Source organism: Sesamum indicum, linkage group LG11 (assembly GCF_026168435.1).
Source record: "Sesamum indicum cultivar Baizhima isolate 11 linkage group LG11, ASM2616843v1, whole genome shotgun sequence".
NCBI classification, from domain to species: domain Eukaryota; kingdom Viridiplantae; phylum Streptophyta; class Magnoliopsida; order Lamiales; family Pedaliaceae; genus Sesamum; species Sesamum indicum.
Genome location: NC_142667.1, coordinates 1,078,197 through 1,104,419, shown reverse-complemented (window position 1 = coordinate 1,104,419; position 26,223 = coordinate 1,078,197). Strand labels below are relative to the sequence as shown.

Here is a 26,223-nt window from a genome sequence, read left to right as displayed (position 1 = left end):
TAATTTATTGTAAGTTAACTAAATATTTGTTTTAACCAAACTATCATTTACGTCTTTACAAACTAATGCATGTGAAGAGGATATATTTTATCATTATAAGGGTTGTTTGGTCAAAAAATATATCTTTGACTTATAATAAGTCAGTAACAAGACAATTGGTGTTGAATATGGATTTTCATTCAATTTTTTGCGAATATCAACAAATTCTATACATATTTACTAACAGATGGATCTATTTATTAAATAGTGACAAATTCAAGGATATTAGATGTATAATTATCAAATAATATATTTTTTTTTATATAATTACGCCAAATCTCATGAGAGAATAGTGTAATTATCCCTAAACTCTTAGACCGTACACATTTGCAATTTTTTGCTTTAAAAAAACTTTCAGAAAATATATCAAATATTTGTCTCTATATTTATAAAACACACCATTCAATATCATCATTTATTTTATTTCGTTTATATTAATATAAAAATAAAGACATAAAAAATACACTTATCTAATTTCTCCTTTTCTTTTTCCTAAAAAAAAAAAAAAACATCTTACAAATAATGATAATTTATAACGAAATTTTTCCGCCCTGAATTTTGATCGTTATAAATACCTCATTGTAACTTGGAATATTATAATATCCTCTTAATTTTAATGATCGTCCAACAATCAGCTCGATTTATTGTAATCTATTCAATTTTTATAGTGAAATGACTGAAATGCCCTTATAGTCTATAAATTATAGAGTAAATTACAACGAGCTCCCTTGAAAATTTGGCATAATAATAAATATTTCATTATTGTTTAAAAAACTACTAATACACTCCTAATGTTTTGTAATATTTGAATGGATGCTTGAATTATCAACTTTGCTCTTAATTTTAAAAAAATAATAATTTAAATACTATAAAAAAATTGAACGACTTTGATGAAAATATTTGAAAAATTATAAAATTTTCCACTTAACTCATAAAAAAACTCATAAAATTAAAAAAAAAAACTAAAATTATTATCACTACCCACAAAGACATTTTGGTTATTTTATCACAAAAAATAAAATTATTGGACCGCTATTAAAATCAGAGCACCATTGATAATTTCAGTGAAACTCGTTATAACTTATCTTAAATTATAATTTTATTTATTTTTTAAATTTGTTTTACAAACTAAATGGATAGTTTTTTAAAAATGCTCCATTCACGTTATTCATTTTTTTTACATTTTAAAAAATGGCAAGGACAGAGTGAACAATTATGTAAATTATATAATTTTTTATATTTTTTTTAAAATATTAATATTTTTTTAAATAACAAAATATATACATAATTATACCAAAATTAATGAAAATTGACTATAATTTTTCTCCAAGAGTGTGTTTAGTTGGGGTGAAAAGTGAAAATATAAGAAAAATAAAAGTGAATGCATAAGAGATAATTTGGTGTTTGGTTAGGGAGAAGTAATGAAAGTCAAGTAAAACTCGATATATATGAAACCCCCTTGAAGTTAATTTTATTTGGGTCCAAAATTGGGCGAAAAAGTGAAAGTAAAAAATACAGTTTTTATTTTTATTTACTCTATTACCCATATATATATATATTTCTCTCCAATTCTTTTCTTCTTCCCGTTGATAATACCGTACATAATTATCAAAATAATAATAATAAAATCGCTGAAAAACTACTGTATCGAAGTCAATAATCAAGTTAACAATTTTTTCATTTACTCTATTACCCCATATATATATATTTTAATATAAAATGAAGAGAAGAGTTATTTAGTAAAATTATAAAAAATAATATTTTATTCTTAATCTATTTTTCTTATACCAAACAAGGTATTGTATTTGAGATTTACGTCTCATCCGATCATATCAAATAATTTAAAAAGAATATTATTATTTTCCTCTCTCACCCATTTCACTTTCCCTCCCTAAAACTAAAATAAAAGGGAGGGTGGTGGCGGCCTTTGGGTCCCAAGTTTGACAAATCCATATTAAATTCAAGGCGTTGCAAATCCCTACAAACCTATGTAAAGGGCCCAGCGCGACAAATTTGTTCTCACTTCTCACACACACAGCACTGAGTGAGAGAGAAAGAGAGTGACCGCACTGCGGAAAAGGTCCCGGCAACATCGGATAACGCCGGCCAGATCCACTGTCAGTCAGCCTCTGGGCCCCATACTTTCGCGCCTATCCTTCCTTTGTTTTCGATTTGTCCAAAAAAATATTTGTCGGGAACACATACGTTATATATATATATATATATATATAGAGGAAGTATATATATATATATAATTGAAATACTCTCTCTGTCTGCAGCCCTGTATGGGGGCCATGCTTGGGGAGTGAATTTTGAACTTTGGCAGCGGAATTCTCTTCGGTGGTTTTTTTATTTTATCGCCCGCGTCAATTTGTTAAAAAAGGGTTTTTGATGGGATTATTGGTTTTGTTCTTTTTGAATATTTAGGGGAATCCAAGTGTAGGCTGAAATCTTCGATTTTTGAGGTTCTTTCATGGTTGAAATATGGTTGCCTTGAAATGTCTGTGTCAACTATATTCTCTTCGGTTGTGGTAGGGTTCTAAAGGCACTTCGCAGAAGTTGTTCTTTCTATTTTCTGGCGGAATTGAGGTGTTTGGTGGAATCTTGGGCTTGGTGAAGAAAAGTTTTCGTTGGGGGTATTTGAAGGTTGATTTTGTTGCATGCAGTCCGTAGCCTTGAAACGACGGATTTTTTTTACTATTTCACCAGCTTCAACTTACCAATACGATTATAGTCTGATTCTTACAATTTGATTCTTTGGACTTAGGCACGCTGTATTTTTTTGGGCTTTCTTAAACATCTCGCATGCAATCTAGTGGGCCGCACCCTGGCGGTGGCGGCCATGGCTGGAGTACGGCGGCATTGGCCACAGCTTCTACATCCTCCTCTTCCTCTGCATTTGATCAGCAGCAGCAGCAGCAGCAGCAGCAAAAACAGGTCAGAATTTTTTTTTGTCTCTAATCTCTTTTGCTTTTGTTTTGTTCAGTGTGGCAGTGGCTAAAACCAGAGGTTTTGGGTATTTCTGCTTGTTTCTAAAGAGTGGCTTTGAAACTGACAATGTTTCATCGATTATGTGTAAAGAGTGGTTTTGGGTACTGTTTGTGTTTTTTATATTTTCCTAGTATCGCGGAAAGCAGAAGGTTACTTTTATTTGTTTGTGCTTGTTAGTTTGCTTTGTTCTGCTTTTTATATTAATTTGGTATTATTCAAACTTGTTCAATTTTCAACGCTGGTACTATGTAATTGATAATTGAGTTTGACTATTTTACAATAAAATTCATGGGAATTCTCTGGAGCTGCAATTATTAGCTTTTAATGTGTGGAATTTATATATGGGAACTAGCAAGCCGCAGTAGCTAACTACCCTGTCCTTTCTGAATGCCTGTACAGTCACTCCACGAACAATTTCTGAGAAGACCTGAAGGGAGTGATGCCCTCTTAGCCTACCAAGCTGGCAATTTCCATGGAGTTCTTGGAGGGTCCAATTTCACAGCAGCAACTGGGTCCATGCAGCTACCTCAAAAGCCCAGACAGTTTGTTGATTTCAGCCAGCAGCATGTCTCTCCCAACTTTTCAGACCATGGTCGAAATTGGGGTCAAGTTGTTGAGCAACAAATGATGAATCCCATGCAATATGCCTTCCAGGCAGCCGAACAGAGGTCAGCTTTAGGAGTTCCATCTCAACAGCAGATGAAACTGGGAACGGTTGTCCCTCTTGGCAAAGATCAGGATAGTGTGATACAAAATATTAAGATGCAACAGAATGTGTCTGCCCGAGCATTCAATCAGTCTCAGACATCTTCGTCCAAGAAATCATCCGAGTGTGTTGCTCATTGTGAGAAACAGGCAGAGCATAATTTGTCCTCTGCATCTGATGGCAGACCTGATCCTGAATCTAATCTTCCTACACTACATGGCCAAGCAATTTCATCCACATTAATGCATGGACCGCAGTTGCAGCAAAATATTGTGAACATGGCAAACAACCCAATTACCATGACTGCACAGATGCAGGCATTGGCACTTGAGCGTAATATCGACTTGTCACATCCTGCAAATGCGAATGTGATCGCACAACTTATTCCACTCATACAGTCCAGGATGTTTGCTCAGCAAAAAGCAAATCGAAGCAGTACAGGCATATCTGCATCTTTTGCAAACCATGTTACCTCTTCACAAATTGAGAATGAAAGTTCACCCCATGGTAACTCCTCAAGTGAGGTCTCGGGGCAATCTGGCTCTTCTAAAGCTAGGCTGACAGTTTCACCGAGTACTCTTGGTGTAACATCTAGAGTAGCTCTATTTAACAGCTCTGGCAACATATCTGTGCATGGTATAGATAGCCCCTTGCCACCTAGACAGCATAATTTGCTTGCCGATGGGATGCCTCCTTTGCCCCAGGGGCAGTGTTCTGGGAATTTCAACCAAGGAGTTGATGGTTTATTTGTCACAACAACTTCGGGTGCTCTCGATGAAGCTTCTCAGATTCAACATGCCGGAGAAGTCAATAGACCTCCTCCACAATCTTTAACTCCACCTAATGATGGTAATGTGGGTCATCCATCAACATCTCAGGGTGGACCACTTCCTCAGATGCGACAACCATATGTTGGATTTACTAAACAGCAACTGCATGTACTTAAAGCACAAATACTTGCATTTAGGCGATTGAAGGTTGGGGGATTTCGCCTACACATTAAAAAGTTCTCCACTTCCTTTGGTTTGCTTTGTCATTGATTTCTTGACAAAAATATTGAAATTATGTTCCATCTTTGTTTTCCTTGATTGCAGAAAGAAGACAGAGCTTTACCACGGGAACTGCTCCAAGCTATTGTTCCCCCACCACTTGATATGCAGATTCAGCAGGTTACTGCTCCTCCTGTAATTGTTAGTAATGATAGATTAGCTGGGGAAAATGTAGATGGGCATGCAAAACATATACGCTCAAGTGAGAAGGGCTCTCAGGTTGTAAAATTGGTAAGTGTAAATAATTTGAAGGAGGAGGGTTTAGGAGATAATGTGCCGGCTGTCTTAGCAGTTACACAAAGCACCACAAGTACAACAAAGGAACCTAGAGTCCCTCCTGGAAAAGGAGAGCAGCAAAGTCTTGATGTTTCTGCAAAATGTGACCAGGAGCCTGAAACAGGAACTCAGAAAACTCCTGTCAGGAATGAAGTTTCTCTAGACAGAGGAAAAGCAGTTGCTTCCCAGCCAAGTATTTCAGATACAATGCCCTTGAAAAATTCGAATCCAGCGAGCAGTATATCTCAACCTAAAGATGCTGGTTCAACTAGAAAGTATCATGGCCCTTTATTTGATTTCCCTATCTTCACCAGGAAAAATGACACTCTTGGACCCTCTATGATGAACAGCAATAATTTGGTTCTGGCATACGATATAAATGATCTTCTTTCTCAGGAAAATGGAGAAATTCGTAAAAGGAAAAGGAAAGAGAAGATAGAGAAGATTGATAGAATACTTGCTGTTAACTTGGAGAGGAAGAGAATTAGACCAGATCTTGTGATACGGCTACAAATTGAATCAAAAACACTCCAGCTTGCTGAATGCCAGGCACGCTTAAGGGAGGAGATTGAGCAACAGCAAGTAGAAATAATGGCTATGCCAGATAGACCATATCGAAAATTTGTTCGGCTATGTGAGCGGCAACGTCAGGAGCTTAATAGGCAATCACAGGCTAATCAGAAGGCAACTAGGGACAGGCAACTGAAGTCCATATTGCAATGGCGCAAGAAGCTTCTAGAGACACACTGGGCCATCCGTGATGCTCGAACCGCCCGCAATAGGGGTGTTCACAAGTATCATGAAAGGATGTTGAGGGAGTTCTCAAAGAGGAAAGATGATGACCGTAATAAAAGGATGGAAGCATTGAAAAATAATGACGTAGAAAGATATAGGGAGATGTTGCTTGAACAACAAACTAACGTACCTGGGGATGCTGCGGAAAGATATGCTGTTCTATCATCATTTTTAACTCAAACTGAAGAATATCTTCACAAACTTGGAAGTAAAATAACAGTTGCTAAAAATCAACAGGAGTTTGAGGAGGCAGCTAATGCTGCCGCTGCAGCTGCTCGTTTGCAGGTACTACCCATCTCTCAAAGCCTGCGCCCAAACTAAGCAGAAACAAAACCTAATTTTGACATGGATCTATAATGAGCCAAATAAGATGCTTTAGACACAAGGGTTACACATTATAACTGAATCTATCTTTTTGCATTCTTATACTTCTGGAAGTAGAAACCAGTACTTTTTGTTTAGAAAATCTGGCGCTTTTATCCTTTGTTGCCACCTCTGGTGATTGAGTACTAAAATCACAAAAATATTACCATCTCAACTTATAGAATGGAAAAACTGATCAATGATTGTGGCTGTTAAGAAAAGTGATCAATTTCTTTTGGTTTTTGTTTTGTTTAAAAGTTATTGCCTTTGTACCAGAAAGGGCCTGTTTAGATGTTTGATGTGCATATTAAGACTCATCATGTTAGCAAAGGTGTATTTTACAAGGATGAAGTCCTTAACAACTATACTTTTATACCAATACACACCTTTCTCTTCCCCAGGTCTCTGAAAACAGTACTGTGTAGTTTTTAATTGATTTTCTCCATGTCTGAACATTTCCTATTCTTACTAAAAATATTCTCATTTATAATCTGGACCAAAGGGTCTCTCGGAAGAAGAAGTAAGAGCAGCTGCTGCCTGTGCTAGAGAAGAAGTGATGATAAGGAATCGATTTTCTGAGATGAATGCACGAAAAGATAGCTCTTCTGTTAACAAGTAAGACTCTTCTAGAGACTTCTGATAGTTGACATAGAGATGGTCGTTAAACAACAATATAGTAGAAATGGTTAAGGTTTTTATATTGTCAATTTTCCAATTTGATGTGGCATCTAGTATTGTTTCTCTTAGGATCTACATTAACATAGTGTAGTTTCTTGTTGTCTGAGTGGTTCTGCCACATGGAAACTGTCAATATTTTGCAGTAACCTATAATAATATGCTGTCATACATAATTACTGTTTGGTATAATCTCTCTGCTTTTTTTGGTTCGACCAGGTATTACAATCTTGCACATGCTGTGAGTGAGAGGGTCATCAGTCAGCCTACAATGTTGCGAGCTGGAACATTACGTGAATATCAGCTTGTAAGTTTCCCTCTTTTTAAAGAGCAGTCCATCATTGACATGTGACTGCTCAGTTTGTGCTGTTGAGTTTTACTTTCTGATTGCTTCAAAGTATTAATCTGTGTTCTTTTTGAATATCCAGGTTGGTTTGCAGTGGATGCTATCTTTATATAACAACAAATTGAACGGAATTTTGGCTGATGAGATGGGTCTTGGGAAGACTGTACAGGTGAATTACTACGGATTAATGTTATTTTAAAGGTTTTGGCTACCAGTATGTACGCATCTTGAAAAATGTCCATTGTATTATGCATGATTTCGAACCGGATAATTGGATCTCTTCATTTCTTTTTAATATTTTAATGAACACCTGGATTTTGTTTCATTGGGAAGTTTACAGTTGCATATTTACCAATGTTTTGCTCATACAGGTTATGGCCATTAGGGTGCTGGTAAGTTTGTAGATGTATATTTTCAGCCCCAATTGTGTTTTTCCCCTTATACAGGTTATGGCCTTGATTGCTTATTTAATGGAGTTCAAAGGAAACTATGGTCCGCATCTTATCATTGTTCCTAATGCTGTTCTGGTGAACTGGAAGGTTGTTTTCCTTTATAGTTCCATTCAAATACTTATGAGTATATTCTCCATTTACATCCTAATTTAACTAGTATTCCAGAGTGAATTACACAATTGGCTTCCGAGTGTGTCCTGCATATATTATGTTGGTGGGAAAGACCAAAGATCGAAATTGTTTTCACAAGTAAGAAGATTACTTTTGATAATATTCAAATTTAGATTGATAATTTGCCTTGTATTGTAGTGAAATTCGTGTTGTTTATCTACTGTGTAGGAAGTGTTGGCCATGAAGTTTAATGTCCTTGTGACTACCTATGAGTTCATTATGTATGATCGATCAAAACTTTCAAAAGTTGATTGGAAGTACATTATAATTGATGAGGCACAGCGTATGAAGGACCGAGAGTCGGTTTTAGCGCGTGATCTTGATAGATATCGCTGCCAAAGGCGCTTGCTTCTCACAGGGACACCTTTGCAGGTTAGCTTTTGTATTTATGGAGCTCCTTTTCGTGAACTTATAACGAAGCTTTTGTCTCATGTGGTGTCACTTTTTAGCAATTTCTGTTGAAATATTTGTTATGTTGCTTTTACATATAAAAGTTTTTGATAGTGTGATTCTCTTCCTTTAACATGGATCGTTTAATGGCAGAACTAATTATTTCAAAAGCATCTTTACAGATTACATTTGAAAAATGGTTGCCGTTATGATTTTGACTTAATGGTTGGTTTTTCCTGCTGTTTTCCAAGACTTTCAAACTCACAGTAACTTTCACTTCTTAGTTCTTACTATAGCAATAACTTGTATTCTTTGTCACGTCCAAATCTGAGAATAGGTTCATATATGATCTCAATCACCGAGCCTGAAGCCTATAGTTCAGCTGGATTTCATTTTGAGCGGAAAATGTCTCTAGATTGTGTAAATTGTTTACTCTTTGATTATAGAATACAAGAAGCTGTCACAACACATGGTTTCATGCTCTGCTATGCTAGCTTGCTAATCTCCACTCCTTGCATTAGGAGAAATATATACTGCCTTGGGTTCCATGTTTTCTCTTTCATTTCTTCTTTGTGGTAGTAGCAGTAGTTGTTCTTCCGCCCCTCAGCCCTCAGCCCTGAGTCCCAACCCCCATTCTGAAACCTTGGTTCCTCTTCCTTCTGTATGCAGAATGATCTTAAAGAACTATGGTCTCTGTTAAACCTGCTGCTCCCAGAAGTCTTTGATAATCGGAAAGTGTTTCATGATTGGTTCTCTCAACCTTTTCAAAAAGAAGGGTCCAATCACAATGCTGAAGATGACTGGCTAGAGACTGAGAAGAAGGTGATTACAATCCATAGACTTCATCAAATATTAGAGCCATTTATGCTCAGGCGTCGTGTTGAAGATGTGGAAGGATCACTTCCTCCCAAGGTATGTCCTTTTAAGAGTATAATATATATATATATATATATTGGTTGTGCATAATCTCTAATTGCAATTTCAATGCAGGTTTCAATTGTTTTGAAATGCAGAATGTCTGCTATACAGAGTGCCATATATGATTGGATCAAATCCACTGGTACTCTTAGGGTTGACCCAGAAGATGAACAGCGTAAGGTTCAAAAGAATGCACTTTATCAAGCTAAAAGTTACAGAACCTTAAACAATAGATGCATGGAACTAAGGAAAGCTTGCAATCATCCTTTGCTCAATTATCCATATTTTAGTGACTTTTCAAAGGATTTTCTTGTGGGATCTTGTGGGAAATTGTGGATATTGGATAGGATTTTGATTAAGCTTCAGAGAACAGGGCACAGGGTACTGCTCTTTAGCACCATGACCAAGCTTCTTGATATTATGGAGGAGTATTTGCAGTGGCGTAGGCTTGTCTTCAGAAGAATTGACGGGACGACTAGTTTAGAAGACCGGGAAAGTGCTATTGTGGACTTTAACAGCCCTGACACTGATTGCTTTATTTTCTTGCTCAGCATTCGTGCTGCTGGACGGGGTTTGAATCTTCAATCTGCTGACACAGTCATCATATATGATCCTGATCCAAACCCAAAAAATGAGGAACAGGCTGTTGCTAGAGCCCACCGTATTGGGCAGACTAGGGAGGTGAAAGTCATTTATATGGAAGCTGTAGTTGACAAAATATCAAGCCATCAGAAAGAAGATGAAATCAGGAGTGGAGGTGCAGTTGATTCAGATGAAGACCTTGCTGGCAAGGACCGGTACATGGGGTCAATTGAGAGCCTGATTCGGAATAATATCCAACAGTATAAGATTGAGATGGCTGATGAAGTAATAAATGCTGGGCGGTTTGACCAGAGGACTACACATGAAGAGCGACGGCTTACCTTGGAAACCCTGTTGCATGATGAAGAGAGATATCAAGAAACAGTTCATGATGTTCCTTCTCTTCATGAGGTAAACCGCATGATTGCTAGGAGTGAAGCGGAATTGGAGCTCTTTGATCAAATGGACGAAGAACTTGACTGGGTGGATGAGATGACTCGATATGATCAGGTCCCAAAGTGGCTTCGTACTAGTACCCAAGAAGTGAATGCTACCATTTCTAACTCATCAAAGAAGCCATCAAAGAATGCTTTATTTGGAGGAACTATTGGCATGGATTCCAGTGAGGCGGCTTCTGAGACTGAGAGAAGGAGGGGGCGCCCTAAGGGGAAAACTCCAATTTACACTGAATTGGATGAAGGAAATGAAGAATATTCTGAAGCTAGTTTTGAGGACAGGAATGGATATTCTGTTCACGAAGAAGGAGAAATAGGGGAGTTTGAAGATGATGAGTCTACTGGAGAACCTGGTGTTAATAAACATTCATTGGAAGAAGATGGTCTTGTTTCTGCTGATGGATGTGAATACCAAAGAGCTCCAGAGAGCCTCAGAAATGATAATATACTTGAAGAAGCAGGTTCATCTGGATCTTCCTCTCACAGTCAAAGGTTAAAGCGAATTGTATCACCTTCACTGTCTTCTCAGAAGTTTGGCTCGCTTTCTGCTTTAGATGGCAGGTCCACCTCCCATTCAAAGAAATTGGTATGTCCACTAACATATTTTCCGATTTGTTGATTATGAGATATTGTGGAAGTTGTTAAAGTCTCTAACATTCTTTATTATTCTGATTTGCCAGGCAGACGAATTAGAAGAAGGGGAAATTGCTGTATCTGGGGACTCTCAGATGGATCACCAGCAATCTGGTGGTTGGATCCAAGATCGTGATGAAGGTGAAGATGAACAGGTCTTGCAGCCCAAGATAAAACGAAAACGGAGTATTCGGCTTCGGCCACGGCTTACTGTAGAGAGGTCAGAGGAGAAGCACAATGACAAGTCATCTCTTCCGCTTGGAGATCCTTCTCAGTTGCCATTCCAGGTGGATGGTACATATGGGTCTCAAGCAAGGGATGACCGTGCACATAAATTTCGTGGAGATTCTAGCTCACTGACTACTTGTAGAAATGTTTCATCCGTTAAGAACAGACGAAATTTACTGTCAAAGAAAAATTCAAATACAGGTGAAGAGCATCCGCTTAAATCTGGAAGAGTAAATTATGGGTCTACTCCTCCAGATGATGCCGCAGAACATTCTAGAGAAACTTGGGACAGTAAAGTCATGAAAAGGCCTAAAAGTAGTGCCAATAAGATGTCTGAGGTTATCCAGAGAAAGGTAAGTTTCTCTAAGCACTTCTACTTCTCTTCCATCCAGTTTAACTGCATATGGATGAAGCTTGTACTATACATGACCTTAGCAGCAATGCTATTTAACAAAATGAATTCACGATTCTCGCCTCAGTGAAACACTTGTTTGATTAGCATAAGAATGTTAACCACCATTTTCTTATAGAGAGTGGAGTCATGACATGTTATTATGATTAGCGAGAAAGTGGAGTCTTACCGTGATCATTTCCTCTACTTCGACTGGCAGTACAGCATAAACACATGAAATTGAGGCTTAGAGTGAATGAAAATATAATCCATTCCTCAAAATGAATTTCCTGCTGTACTAAAGCATTTAGCACACTAGAGAGCACAGAAGGAAACAAAAGTTTAAAGTGAAAAAAGGTTGAACTTGGAGTGTTTGGAAAAACAACTCAATAGTTATAATTTTACAATAAGCTGCAGAAGTTGGTATGGAGCTCCTTATAGCTTTTGGCTTAAATTAACTTAATTTAAACAGTTTAAAACACTATTTTCAGCAATAAGTGTTAAAATAAGCATTTGCAAACACCCCCTTAATGGCACGGCATCTTTTTATTGCTTATCACTGGATTGCTCTTTCTTTAACCTTAAATGTCATTTTCCTCAGAGGGATTGGGTAATGGATCATCACACTTATGATGCTGATCACATTTTTGCTCTCAACTCTCTCTTTGGAGGGGTTGGGGATCTGTCTGATTTTTCACTCTCCGAAAGATATGGTTGTATTTAAATGATTCTGGTTCCAGTTAAACCAGATCATATGTATTTGTTTTTTCTGCCGTACTTTACATAAATTCCTTGGCGCTTGCTATTTATGGCCTCCCTCTCTTTGTGTGTAATCACTGCTCAAGAGTTATTATAACGTTATTTTTGCAGTGCAAAAATGTAATCAATAAGCTCCAGAGAAGAATAGACAAAGAAGGTCATCAGATAGTGCCAATGCTAACTGAGCTGTGGAGAAGATGTGAAAAATCAAGTGGTTTGGGTGGGACAGGGGACAACCTATTGGATTTAAGAAAGATTGATCTTGGTGTTGACAACTATGAGTACAATGGGGTTATGGAGCTCGTGTCTGATGTTCAGCTTATGTTGAAGTGTAGCATGCAATTCTATGGATCCTCATATGAGGTATGGTATTTTATTCTATTATCACAGATTTCTGTTGCTTTCTCGCATCTTAGGCTGAAGGTTGGTTTTAAATTTGGCTGTGTATAATACTGTGTTTACTATTATAAAGGAAGTTTTTAATCCTGAAAGTATGTTCTGTAAAGTGCAAATTTAGAAATGAGTCAACTTTGTTGCTCACCTTCTCCCCTCCATACATTGTTTGCCAATTCCCAAAATTCTATCTGAATCAAACTGTATAATTCAATTCAATAGGTGAGATCAGAAGCAAGGAAAGTTCACGATCTGTTCTTCGATATCTTGAAGATAGCATTCCCAGATACTGATTTTCAAGAAGCCAGAAATTCCATATCATTCTCCAGTTCAGTTGCCACACCAGCCTCTGGTCCATCGTCAAGACAGAAGCTTGCTGGTCAGAGCAAGAGCCAGAAACTAGTAAAGAACATGGATGCTGAAAACAGTCCTTTCCAGAAGCCACATTCTCGAGTACCCTTTCATACCGTCGAGGACACTAAGGTAAAGAGCTATGTTTCCCGAAAGGAGTCGAGGCTAAGCAGTGGCAAGAGCAGCCGGGAGCTAGGTCAAGCAGACAACGCACGCCTGTTTACTCATCCTGGAGACCTTGTCACCTGTAAAAAGAAGAGGAAAGATAGGGAAAAATCAGCTGCAAGATCTGGAAATGGGTTGGGAGGTCCTGTGTCACCCACCGGCATAGCTCGTATTATTACAGGCCCAGGTTCAAAGGACCAGGGATCAAGCCAACAGAGCGCCACACAACGAGGATGGGCTGTCCTTTCTCCTCAACAAGGGAACGACAGTGGTTCTGTTGGGTGGGCAAATCCTGTAAAGAGAATGAGAACTGATGCTGGAAGGAGGCGCCCTAGCCATATATGAATTTATGACCCCTGTAATGGGGAAGAAAGTTTGCTGTGGAATTGGTAGGTCACCTGAAATCTGATGCTTATGTATATGGGCTTGCCACTATTGGCAAGTAGTTACTGATGTATGCTTTGTTAGGAAATTTCAAGAAAGAACTGAACGAGTGTACAAAGTGAGAAGGAAAATCAAATATGAACAGGAGCTGAGTTGTACAGGATTTATAGATGAATTGTTCTTATATTTATAGTCCTCAAATTGTTCATTTTTCATTCTTATTTTCAAACACTCCCATTCTCTCTAAACAATTAAACTTACAACTTTCTCAATAATTTAGTGTTTATTGCAAACACCGTAAATCCTTTAAAATTGTGAATCTGCATTAGAAAACGATAAGGGAGGGCCAGGAATAATGCCATGGACCTCAAGACATAGCTAGATAAAGCAAAAGATTCATGAAACTCAATACATTACTAGCAAGTACATAAGACAATGATGCAGGGGCAGTACTTAGACCCCCAGCATTTGCTTGGCAGGTAATAAAGAAAATACATCGAAACAATGTTACATCTATTTACATAAACAAACTTTAAAAGAAGAGAATTCTTCTTTTTCAATATGAATGGTTTCTTCTATGTGCACTTTCTTGAGTAGATGTTGGGCAGAGATTAGAACATAATGTACAGCGACCAAGACGGGTCATTACATAGATAGAGAAGGCTACGGATCCACTGGCCCCACAACTGCCTCATCGCTGGAGTCATATTCATCTTCACTCATCTCTTCATCACTCGACTTCTCTTCCGGTTCAGCCCCTACATCTTCTGGTTTGGCATATCTCTGACAGTATTCTGGATGGTGAACATACAAGCATGTTACGTTTGAATTTTGATGTACGCAACAAGATGCAATTTGATTTGCAGAGATTTAAGCATTATATGCGTAAGGGCCATAGAACATCCTAGAACATGTATAAATCATCCGTGAAATGATTGAATGATGATTGACTATTTCTTTTCATGAAATCCATATCATTTATCATCCTGTTTACAAGACTCTCCTTCAGTGTTTAGATTCTTATGTGATGCATAGTTCTATAGTATGGGAATATGAAGGCGAACCTCTGTTACACTATCAGAACTGTTACATAGTTTCAGAGGCCATTCAGCCCGTTTTGTTTAGTTACAGAGTTATAAATAGAGCAAAACTACATGACACTGTCATCAATAGGATCCTATAAGCGACTTCCAAGTTTCCAAAAAATGAAGCTTGTAGTACCTTTAACTTTTTGTTCATAAGCAGCTCGGTCGCGCATCATTAAAGCTGCCGCCTCTCCATTCAATGGGTCGGATGGATTTGGATACAAGAGAAGTTGTGGTAGAAACACCTCAAACACATTCACCAGGTCTGTAGAGTATGTTGGCGTTAACAACAACAAAGACGACATAATAGTTTTGCAAAATGAAAAACTACACTAGTCCGTTACCAAACATGGGGCTCCAGGTCTGGTTGATAACATCCAAACACACCGAGCCTGACCTGGATTTTAATAATCCACAAACAAAAGAAAAAATGTCAATACTGATGAGTACGCTGTCTTTTCTATCTAATGAAACTTTGAGGATATGTCAACTCACATTTCATCTACATTGGGGTGATACATTTTGTTAATAAATCCTATTGATGGAGATTTGTATGGGTATGCATCAGGAAGCTCCACCCGTATTTTCCATACTCCGCCATGGTAAGGACCTGTCCGCATTCGCATTGAGAACATTTAACAAATAGAAACAACAAAACCTGATCAAAACATAACAAAAATGAACAAATCTTTTCGCAGAAACAGCCATCTCAACTTCTTCAAGTTCCATATGTTTGTCAAGAACATATAAGCATTAAAAACGACAACCGAAAAAGGAAAACAAATGTTAAACCAAAAGGGTAGTAGCACACCGATATGAGAACACCATTTCTATCTCAAAATGACCAAACTTGGTTCTAGAATTACCTAAGAAGACAACAAGAAGACTTAAATTAATCAACCCCTCAACCAAACAAAGAAGATTCAGTATGAATGGAAAATTAAGGAAATTAACAGTTTATCTTCAATTACTATCAATTTTTGCTCTAAGCAACAAACAAAAGACTCTTTTCCCATTCATCTTCAAGAATTCGTGCACATAATCATGGTGGACAAATCTAACTCCAGAAAGCTGCAAAGATTTACTTAGAAAAATACTGCACCCTAGTCAAAAAACTCCCGACTCTAATAGATTCAAGAAAAAACCCAACAGTCAAACATCTCGAAAAAGACAACTAAGAAAGGAAAAGATAGAAAAATAAAAACTGAGTAATGGGATTGGAAGAATTACTGTCACTGGGTCCATGGAAATGCACATAAAACTCCTGCATGCCATCATTGATCATCTCCACCTTGTAATCACTCATCATCCTATTTCAAGAAATCAGAAATCCCAGTAAGAGCAATAAATCACAACCCTCCACCCACAAAAACAACAACAGCAGCAGCAACAACTTACAGTTTCATTAAATCCATCTCACGCCTCTTGCTTGGGGAAGACATGCTCAATAATTTGCTCTCTGATTCTGGGCTTGTTTGTTTGAATTCTCTCTTGAATTTTTCAACTCAAGGAAAGAAAAAAGGGATGAGGGAGAAAGAAATCAAGAATTTGAGTTGCTTCTTCTGCTGTGCTGTGCGAGAGTCTATGAACATGAATGAAATGAATGGAGAACAACCAAAGGATGTGTCATGTGTTTGGGGTAGCATTTATGATGATGATTAGGCACCTATCATCATACCATATACATGCGTATAATATACGTATACCATTACACCGTATATCATACGTACATCTATGCTTTACGTTTTCCAGATTCCTTTCCTATCCTACACGTGGGCCCCACTTACTCAAATTAATTCATTGTTCCAGATGTTGCCATTAAAATTAAAATTTAGAACACTCTCTAGTTCACGTCACTAAATTTTTTATTTCAAATCCGTTTCTAATTAATATGTTATGTCAGGCGTATATAATAAGTATTTATTTTATATATATATATATAGATGAGGCAGGTGTATGTTGTAGATAAGGCATTCCTCCCATTCCATCATTTAATAATAAGATAACATTTTAATGGCATCAATTATGGGATTACAACCATAATTATGATCATGTTGTATTTTATTATTGATAAAATTATAATTTTATTTTATTCGCATATTTAATTTTTTTCTTTTATGAAAATAGTTTGGATATTTGATTAGTTTTTGATAAATTTAATTCTGTATTTGGGAAAAAGACAGAAGGAAGCCTGAGTGTTTGTTATTTCATAGTACTGTGCACATAATGACAACATTATTCAAATTCAGGACACAAATTTGTAATAAAACTTTGTTGGGTGTAATAAAGTTAGTTCCATTGAACTTAAAACAAGAATCCAACATGAAGATGATGTGGAAATGGAATCTCTCCCAAATCCTCATACTTTTCGGACAAGACTGGATATTCCTTTTTTTTTTTGGCTGTTCGGAACCATAGTCATCCCATCATTAACTTGGGCACAAAATATATATTGGGTATATATCATGTATGGAAAATAATTCTTGCAAGGGATTAATTGGAAAAAGTATTATTTTAGTCCGCTAAGTATATCTAATTTTAATTTTAGTCCGATAACTATGTCCATTTTTGTTTAGGTCCAGTAACTTACGAAATTGCTTACTTTTAGTCCTCTAACAGATTTTCGGATATTTTACCTCTATGCAACTTTGAAAGGCGGTTTTAGTCCATTGCACTCATAGGGGTAAAATTGTCCGAAAATCTGTCAGAGGACTAAAAGTAAGCAATTTCGTATGTTACTGGACCTAAACAAAAATGAACATAATTATCGGACTAAAATTAAAATTAGGCATACTTAGCGAACTAAAATAATACTTTTTCTGGATTAATTTGATCGAATCAAAGTAATTACAAAGCAAGTGTATCGTGCTAATATGTAATTTGTCACTATTCTTGAATTATACACCAATCACACAACAAACATTTTGTCCTTACCATATGAGTAGTTCATAAGAGTGTCGTAGTGTGGTTTTGGGCTAATTTAGGCAATTTTTTGGCCCAATCCAATATTTGCAGTTTTTGAACAACTTAATCCAAACTCAAGCCGACAATCATCTAAACCGCACTTTCCGGTCTAATTGGATTTGGGGTTCTTGCGGTTTTAGTATAGAGTTAATGTGCAATCATATTAGTATTTTATTACAATTTATGTCTTTTTATAATTGTTTTATAATAAATACATTTTTCTGTAATGATAGTTAGCAAAAATATAAAAATACGATAAGAATACAAACAAATATAAAACAAAATAAAACAAACCTACTACTTTTAAATAAGATTGTGAAAAAAGTCCTTATTTTCGAGTTAAATTGTAAATTAAACTGGTCATAATAATATATAAATATTATTTGAAATAAAAATAAGATGATTATGAAAATATATAGTAACAAAATAAAAATATCATCTATTTTAAGTTCTGTATTTATCAATGTAAAAAAAAATATTTAAAAAAATACCAATAAGTAAGAATTAATTAACTAATTGGTCTCATTTATATATTTATACATACTAGTGAGAAGCACGTGTGTTGCATATTCTTATTATCTCAATAAAATTGTTACATTATAATAATAAGATAAATTTATAAATAAATATATATTAAACTAAATTTAAAAAATATCATTTTTTATAAAGTAAAAAAAATAGTTAAAAATAAAATAACTACTTTTTATTTTATTTATTATTTATATCAATATAAAATATATTTTTTCTACATGCAACATATGCATATTTTTAGTTAAATGTCAGTTCATATAACTAAATTTGGATCACGATAATTATATACATACAAAACAAGCACACAAAAAGACACATACATATACACGTGTGTGTCCGTGGGATATATAATGTCTTAGACATATAAATTAAATTATATAGTAATTGATTTTTTTTATATAGAGAAGTAATGCATACGAAAATTTATTATTAATATTTTAAATTATAGTTTAATATTTCTTGTCAAATATTTTTTCATTAAGGCTTTTAAATTCTCAATAAAAATATTATTTTATTTTAATGATCACATTACAGGGACAAACAATAAAATATATTTTTTCAAGTTTTTATATCGTATCTTCTTATATTTGTATACAGTAAAACCTCTATAAATTAATAATCTTGGGATCATGAATTTTTATTAATTTAGAGAGATATTAATTTATCGATAAATTAATATTTTATTAATTAAAAGAGAGACTTTTTAAATTTAACAAATTTAGTACATATGTATTGAAAATAAATGAATTCATATATATTTCATTGATTATGTTCATGCATCAATCAATTCTTTGTAACTAATTAAATATATTTATATTGTATACAATTAACTATTATATTCGTAGACGCATGTATCAATTCATTGAAATTACTTAAGTATACATGTTTACATTAATTCGTTGCACTTAAATAACTATTATAGCCAATTAAATATATTCATGCATGATGATGAAACATATACTTAAATCTCAATATGAAAATAAAATAATTCATGACATCTAACCATGTCTTTTCTTCTAAAAGGCATCACAAAATCATCCATGAATGATCAAATGCGTAAAGCATTACAAACTTCATATTTTAGTAAATTACTATAATATTTATAATTGTAATATTTATGAATTATTAATTTAGAGTTTTAATGGGACCTAATATTTATAAAGGAATTTTCCGAAAAATTATTATCTTATTATGTTATCGAATTTGATGATTTTTTACAAAGGCCCAAGTCGGGACCGGAAGATTTTATTATTTTAGAGAGTTTATTAATTTATAGAGTATTAATTTATAGAGGTTTTACTGTAGTCTATATATTTTTTTCTAGTTACTATTAATTTTTTTATTTAAATAGTTATTAGTTGTGACTAAAACTCTTCATTATTATTTATTTTATTATAATTCTATTTCAATTCAACTATATACATAATTAACAATTATTATTATAAAAATTAATTATAAAATTATTTATTTGGACACATAAATTTATAATTCTATTATTATATGAAAGGATATATTGGCATACCCAAAAAAAAAAAAAGAAGAAATACAAAATATAGCAAATTATTCAAACATTTACAACATAAAAGATATATATATTATACAATACCAATAAAAAGTATCGTAATTATTATTATTGTCTTGAATATTAGCTTACGTATCATCAAGACTTTTGTATAAGTTCTAATATGTTGATATTATTATTATTATTATTATTATTATTATTATTACGGTTAAAATGCAGTTTATGTGGTCTATGTAAATATAAAACCAAACTCAATTATTAAAATGCAGTCTTTTTTTAACTAGCTCAAAACCAGCCCAACTCATCTTAATCCGTTGTGGTGCGATTTTGATTGTGCCGATCGGTTGGAGCGGTCATACAATTTTGACGAACACCCCCAGTAATTTAGATTCAATTAAATCTGATTCGTGCAAGAATTTTTGGTGATGTATGTATGTGTTAGGTTGATGAGTGGGGAAAGGCAAGAGAAGCTTGAGGGATCAACCACCACACTATTCCACATTTCTTATTCTATTCTTCATTCAATCAATCAATTCCCAACCACCATACTTATTTGCAACTCCTGAAAAATTGTCAATGAATGCCAAATAGTTTACTATCTTTCTGAAATAATTAATGATGTCACATTCTTCACTCTTTTCTAAACTAATCACTTCTATTCTATAATGCCAAATATCATTAAAAATATTATCCCTCATAAGAAATGAGTATATATATATATATATGATGTGGCATGCACTGCAATTGATGATTGATGTCCTGTTGTGTTGCAGTGATACATTATTCGTTTTAGTTCGTACGAATCATATAATTTTATTTTTAAAAAGACACTTCGTTGGATGAAAAACTCTTGCAGCTTTAAACCACTCAAACTCATCGTTTGTAACTAATGGTGGATGTTCTGAGGGGAATTTCAGACGGCACATGAACTCGTTCCTATATATAACATCAATTGATATAACACAGAATAACCAAATATTTACTCAAAAGCTACAATATGAAATTGATCAAATTACCAAACTGGATATTTACAAATGAGTGATCTTTACAAGAGTGAGAGGGAACCAATAAATAGAAGGAGAGAAACAACAATATATACATTTTTTTCTACTTTGTTCTTTACAAACATCATATCAAGAACTGTGCAGAAAGCTCCCGACAACCTATACAGACCGCACAGTCTAATCCAGCTGCTGCAAAGAATGTTGTTCTTCTTCCTTGATGTTGTGATGGTACGTTGTCTTGGCAAAGAATCCGCCCAACGGGACTGAAGGAAGGCGAGACGTATGAATTTATAGACCGAGTATTTACAGGGTTTATATAACTCGAACAAATGTGTTGGCAGGTATCAAGAATAGAGCAGAAGAGCAAGAATCACACGCAATGTTGGCGAGCTACGAATGAGGTAGTCGAGTTACTTGCAACTTGGGACTCTCAAAGAACTTCGTATCTCATTTCCTGCAGATTTGTGCAATGTAATAAGATCTTTGCTTAAGGGAAAGCTTTCTGGACTGCCTCGACTTGTGGAAACAAGTTCATAACTCGGTAAAACTAGAAACATGAGTTGTTGAGTGAAATTCAAGCACATGAACGGCAGTATTAAGCAAACCTGATTGCAAACAGGACAAGTGTTGCTTCTCTCCATCCATTCAAGATTGCACGAAAGGTGAAAGTGATGGTTACACTTAGTCATGATTTTGGGATTCTTGGAATCATACTCTGCAGATGAAATTGTGAAGGAAAATAGAATATCAGCAGGCAAATAGGATTAGCGATGAAAATGTAAATACAAGAGAAATGTATCATTGAATATATTGCAGAGTAATTCACCTTCAAGACAAGTGGGACAAGCATCCTCCTCCTCATCAGCAGCTGATAAAGTAGGTGGATTTGATTTCAAGAGATCAACGTCTACCTTTCTTGGAGAGTCAGGCAAGCAGCCCGTTTGAGTTATGCAATTTGCTTGTTTGGGATCCATGCGACAAGGCTTCGCCAAACGGCCGCCAGTTAAGGTCACTTCTCCGGATTCAACAGTTGTAGATTGTGGGTGCCCCAAAACGACATCGTATGGCATAGGTGCAGGAGGGGATCGATAAGTGTCGGGAATGGACATATTCAGATTTAAGTCGATTAATACCCCAGAAGTGAGCACGGTAGCGACACCATTATGAGATGTCAGGGACCCATGCTCGTCCGAGGACGGTGGATACTGAACAACGGAGTTCCACATGTTAAAGTACGTGTATAATAGAAAATAATGCTCAGCACACAAAACATTGCAAATAAGCGGTAATTCTATAAGAAAAAGGGTAAATTACTAAATTACAACGACCTCCCTGAGGTTTGTCATAATTACGAATACCCCCTCGTTGTTTAAAAAATTACAAATACCTTCCTGATCTTTGATGATATTATGTAATCCTTGGATGGAGATACGAATTGTCAACTTTACCCTTGCTATAATTTTCTTGTTTTTTTTAAAAAAAATTAAAAACTTATAAAAAAATCGAATGGGGTGGAAGATTTTTTAAAAATTATAATAAAATTATCCACTTAGTCCATAAAAAAATCAGAAAATTTTAAAAAATAGAATAAAATTATAATTTTTAATCCACAAGGGCATTTTAGTCAGTTCATCACAAAAAATGAATGAAAATCTAATGGATTGGGCTAATTGTTAGACGACCGTTAAAATTAGGGAGTATGGGTAATTTTTCAAACGATGATGGGAACCGTAATTATGCCAAACCTCAGGGGAAGTCGTTGTAATTTACCGTTAAAAAATTGCATATTTCTTGAAATAGCCAAAAATTAATCTCTCGAGCTAACTAGATCCTAGAAATTCTAAATTTATTTCACGCAACTCAATTCTCATGACACATTTTTCACAAGGTCTTCTTTATCTGTCTGCGGAGTTGTAATCCTATTCCATCTTGTTCGCTTAAGATGTCTACCAAAGCTCAGAGTGGCTTCTTCATATATGTGCTAGACCAACATATTGAGATACATGTGAAATATAATCTAGATCCTTAAGGGTGTTTTGGATTGATGGATTTGGATTTGAAGGAAAGATTTGGAGAATTTGAAATCCATCCGTATTCGTCAAAACTTAGTCCAAAATTAAAATGAAAGGATTAGAAATCCTTTACATTTAAAATTATCCAAACATATCTAAAGTATTTGTTATGAAGTATTCGAAATTCATGATTTCAAATGAGTTTCAAATCCTTCAATCCAAATGCAACTTAACTTCATGAATCTGAGCTTTAAAGAATGGCAAATGAGATACTAACGTAATAATAGACTGGTGTTCCATGAAGCTGCAGCTTTCTGGAGGACGAACAGCAACCTCCCATTTCATCAACTATTCCACTTAATGACTGAGATTTCGTAATATATTGCCAGACCCTTTATGCTCTTTGGAGTTACAGGACAAAGATAAACGCTGGAAACCATAGGAACAAACAAATTATTACAGCCCATGCATCTGCCAAGCTGAATATCAAAACCATCAAACATCATGAACCGAGCATAAAGAAATAACAGTGAATCGTAAGCTGTAAAGAATCAGGTTGGTGTTTGTTGAATCAGTTAATCAGAACCAAATAACAAAAGTGGAATAGTGATAAAGAGTCCTCAGGATGGCAATATATCAAATGCAACTGCAAGTTACGAGACTAAATTACTAGAGCAAAATGGAATAAGCTTGAAAGTCATCATCGACAGGCTTTCAACAGAAAGATGATACATACATTGAAATGCTAAACAGTCATCAAAACAAACTCCCGAACTGGCAACCATACTTAACTAGGATCAAATTCATGCTACACCAAGTGGTTTGTGCACCAGGTATACGAACGATTATCGGATACCCTTCATTTCTAAAGAATAGGTACGCAACAATCATCTAAGTTAAATAGGATCAAATTCATGCTACACCAAGTGGTTTGTGCACCGGGTATACGAACGATTATCGGATACCCTTCATTTCTAAAGAATAGGTAGGCATCAATTATCTAAGTTAAATATGATCAAATTCATGCTACACCAAGTGGTTTGTGCACCGGGCATACGAATGATTACAAGATACCCTTCATTTCTAAAGAATAGGTATGCATCAATCATCTAAGTATTCGATGTATCACGCACCCAGTGTAGCATCTACAAGACCCTCAACAGAGTCACTACCTATGTTATCAAACTCCAGTTCCATCCTATATCTGCCAAATCAACATATTATTTCTCTTTGCTTTTTCTTTATTGAAGGGACAAAAAATCCAATTCAAAGAACTGGTAAGAGCAGAGCCTTACGGATAAAGCAAAAAAGGAGAAAGGAAGAGTCTTTGAGCCTTACGGATAAAGCAAAAAAGGAAAAAGGAAGAGTCTTTGACTCAAGAAACCTACCATGAAGCGCAGAGCACTCTGATTATAAACCCAAAACAAAGACAAAACCCAATTTCACCTGATCAAACAGTCAAGAATTTTCTAATAACACACCTTCAATTCAAGAAAGAACAGCCAAACAACTCTTCAACAGAGTTTCTCAGGAAGCCCACAAACAGTAAATCAGTTCCCACAACAACAAAACAACCCACCAAAAGAAAAACACAAAAAACACACACTTTCAGACAACACAAAGTACAAATACGTATAAAAGACGAAACTTCACCTCAAAAATCCAGGTTTGACTACGGCAACTGATTGTGCAACATGCGAAAGTGTCTGCTTTCTTTTCTTTTTTCATATGATTTCAGTGGGCTTGGTTTTCAACTCTCTATAAGGGGAGGGGGATCTTGGCAATAACAGCAAAATTGAGGGGCCTGAATGGGGAAAGAAAAAAGTCAAAAATGGAGAATTGGAGAGCTGTTTGAGATGGGCACGTAAAGCATTGTTGAGTGGTGGTTAACGTTTTGTCTGTATTAGGCCCTTTAATGTAATTAGTGTTGTCTGTCTCTTCTTCAGCCATCAAAAAAGGATAACAAAAAAGATTAAAAAAAGAAAAATACTAAGTGGGAAAAAATGGCGTCGCCCGGACTCGAACCGGAGACCTTCAGTGTGTTAGACTGACGTGATAACCAACTACACCACGACACCCTGATGCCTTGTGCTTGAATAAATTAACGACAAATTCCTTAGTAACTATTGGAGAAAATTATAACAAGCTCCCTCAAGTTTACTATAATTATAAGTACTCCATCATTATATATAAAATTATAAATATTTTATGATGTTTCATAAAATTATATAATTTTTAAATGGAAGTTTGAAATTATCAATTTTGTCCTAATTATATATTTATTTAAAAAATTAAAAATATTATAAGAAAAAATGAATGAGGTGGATGGAAATTTTCAAGAATTATATAAAAAAAAAAAAACTATCCATTTAGTCTATAAAATTTTTTAATAAATAAATAAAATTATAGTTCATAGTTTATAAAGATATTTTGGTCATTTTACTATAGAAAATAGATGAAAACCTTATGAAAATTACCGAACTCGACTAGTTGTTAGATGATTATTAAAATTAAAAGATATTAATAATTTTTTAAATAATAAAGAGATATTTATAATTATGTTAAACTTGATTGTAATTTACCCTAACTAATATAATTGGTAAAATTATGAATTGCTTAAAATGCCTTATATATACTTTTTTTCTTCCACATATAACTATCCTTTTTAATAATTAATTAAACTAGTATTTTTCTATCCGCTCACATTTAGAGTTAATTTATTTTATTATTTTTGACTGATTATTAATTTTATCTTTATTATTAATGAGAAATGATGATGCTAAGAAGATAGAAATGTATTTTCAATTTCAAGTATTAAATGCAATTTTGGTCCTCTAGCTATAGCCAAATTCCATTTTACTCCTTTAACTTATTAGGGTTTGGATTTGGTCCTCTATATATTTTAATTGCTCAATTTTTGGGACTTTTTTTTGCTGGAAAAATATCCAATTCGTCGGAAAATCAATCCATTTTCGCCCTAGTTTCACCGCCACCTTCTTTATAAAAATCTGCCACCGTCACTCAAAATTATCGAGAGCCACATATATTGTTCGACTCCCAACTCAAGATGAACAAAACCCCTCAATCAATTTTAGGTTTCGATCACCATAAAGACTAGGCTTTCATCTTCACCGTCGGAGCCTCTTCGCGTCAATTCTCCGCGGTCTGTACGAACGGCAATCGCGGACCACCACAGTTTGACTCGCCTCTTCCTTGTAGTCTAACGAGACAAGTCCTAGCTATTTTCATCAACGTGGTACGGAGATTCAAGGATTTGAAGTTCACGGCCACCTTTTCCGGCGGATTGAATATTTTTCCGGCGAAAAAAGTCCCAAAATTGATCAATTAAAATACATAGAGGACCAAATCCAAACCCCAACAAGTGAAAGGACTAAAACGAAATTTGGCTATAATTAGAGGACCAAAATTGCATTTAATCCAAACAATAATTATGCAAGTGGTTGTCGAACTCTTCCTTTCAGCCTTTCTGAGTATTTACTCCTACCTCAGTCGTTGCAGAGCCCTTGCTTCCAGCCTCCCTATGTATTCTCTCCTACATGCCAGCTTTGCAGTCAGTAGTTAGTTGTTGAGAG

The 26,223-nt window shown here is 35.1% G+C and overlaps 3 protein-coding genes and 1 non-coding gene across 11 annotated transcripts; 1 reads left to right on the top strand and 3 right to left on the bottom strand.

The window, feature by feature from the left end:
- The first annotated feature begins 1,999 nt into the window (after positions 1 to 1,999).
- On the top strand, positions 2,000 to 13,727 carry LOC105173160 (chromatin remodeling ATPase BRAHMA). 3 transcript variants are annotated; one of them, XM_011094828.3, is made up of 15 exons: positions 2,000 to 2,156; positions 2,807 to 2,976; positions 3,430 to 4,713; positions 4,831 to 6,141; positions 6,722 to 6,834; positions 7,114 to 7,201; positions 7,323 to 7,409; positions 7,687 to 7,779; positions 7,858 to 7,941; positions 8,032 to 8,235; positions 8,923 to 9,165; positions 9,244 to 10,794; positions 10,889 to 11,422; positions 12,331 to 12,582; positions 12,835 to 13,727. In XM_011094828.3, exons 2-15 carry the CDS (start codon positions 2,845 to 2,847, stop codon positions 13,471 to 13,473), a joined length of 6,615 nt encoding a protein of 2,204 aa, XP_011093130.1. In that variant the 5' UTR covers positions 2,000 to 2,156; positions 2,807 to 2,844; the 3' UTR covers positions 13,474 to 13,727. The 3 variants fall into 3 exon arrangements, with proteins under 3 accessions (XP_011093130.1, XP_011093128.1, XP_020553703.1); XM_011094826.3 differs by having other exon boundaries at positions 2,000 to 2,685; XM_020698044.2 differs by having other exon boundaries at positions 2,000 to 2,976.
- Positions 13,728 to 13,895: 168 nt separating this feature from the next.
- On the bottom strand, positions 13,896 to 16,260 carry LOC105173159 (ubiquitin-conjugating enzyme E2-23 kDa). Its single transcript, XM_011094825.3, has 6 exons — positions 15,996 to 16,260; positions 15,828 to 15,907; positions 15,093 to 15,207; positions 14,942 to 14,994; positions 14,734 to 14,862; positions 13,896 to 14,306 (listed from the first exon to the last, which is right to left on the bottom strand). The coding sequence occupies exons 1-6, from the start codon at positions 16,037 to 16,039 to the stop codon at positions 14,176 to 14,178; spliced, it is 552 nt and encodes a 183-aa protein (XP_011093127.1). The 5' UTR covers positions 16,040 to 16,260; the 3' UTR covers positions 13,896 to 14,175.
- A 4,332-nt stretch (positions 16,261 to 20,592) lies between these two features.
- LOC105173157 (putative E3 ubiquitin-protein ligase RHB1A) lies at positions 20,593 to 24,444 on the bottom strand. 6 transcript variants are annotated; one of them, XM_011094823.3, is made up of 5 exons: positions 24,284 to 24,444; positions 22,908 to 23,059; positions 21,445 to 21,823; positions 21,224 to 21,333; positions 20,593 to 21,072 (listed from the first exon to the last, which is right to left on the bottom strand). In XM_011094823.3, the coding sequence occupies exons 2-5, from the start codon at positions 22,968 to 22,970 to the stop codon at positions 21,049 to 21,051; spliced, it is 576 nt and encodes a 191-aa protein (XP_011093125.1). In that variant the 5' UTR covers positions 22,971 to 23,059; positions 24,284 to 24,444; the 3' UTR covers positions 20,593 to 21,048. The 6 variants fall into 6 exon arrangements, with proteins under 6 accessions (XP_011093125.1, XP_020553705.1, XP_088731307.1 ...); XM_020698046.2 differs by having other exon boundaries at positions 22,908 to 23,109; positions 24,284 to 24,443; XM_088875181.1 differs by having other exon boundaries at positions 24,263 to 24,434.
- Positions 24,445 to 24,634: 190 nt separating this feature from the next.
- Positions 24,635 to 24,708, bottom strand: TRNAV-AAC (transfer RNA valine (anticodon AAC)). The gene has a single exon. It is a non-coding gene; the product is annotated as a tRNA-Val (tRNA).
- Between the last annotated feature and the right edge of the window lie 1,515 nt (positions 24,709 to 26,223).

Bases quoted from the DNA above. Each gene is read 5' to 3' on its own strand.
- LOC105173157 (XM_011094823.3), bottom strand. From the start codon at position 22,970: ATGGGAGGTTGCTGTTCGTCCTCCAGAAAGCTGCAGCTTCATGGAACA. The intron at 21,824-22,907 runs GTTAGTATCTCA...TCCGTTGTTCAG, and splicing joins GAACACCAGTCTATTATTAC to TATCCACCGTCCTCGGACGA. The intron at 21,334-21,444 runs GTGAATTACTCT...TTTCATCTGCAG, and splicing joins TTGTCCCACTTGTCTTGAAG to AGTATGATTCCAAGAATCCC.
- LOC105173160 (XM_011094828.3), top strand. From the start codon at position 2,845: ATGCAATCTAGTGGGCCGCACCCTGGCGGTGGCGGCCATGGCTGGAGT. The intron at 4,714-4,830 runs GTTGGGGGATTT...CCTTGATTGCAG, and splicing joins TTGCATTTAGGCGATTGAAG to AAAGAAGACAGAGCTTTACC. The intron at 9,166-9,243 runs GTATGTCCTTTT...ATTTCAATGCAG, and splicing joins AAGGATCACTTCCTCCCAAG to GTTTCAATTGTTTTGAAATG.
- LOC105173159 (XM_011094825.3), bottom strand. From the start codon at position 16,039: ATGTCTTCCCCAAGCAAGAGGCGTGAGATGGATTTAATGAAACT. The intron at 15,208-15,827 runs GTAATTCTTCCA...GAATGCGGACAG, and splicing joins TTTCCATGGACCCAGTGACA to GTCCTTACCATGGCGGAGTA. The intron at 14,863-14,941 runs GTAACGGACTAG...CATACTCTACAG, and splicing joins GACCTGGAGCCCCATGTTTG to ACCTGGTGAATGTGTTTGAG.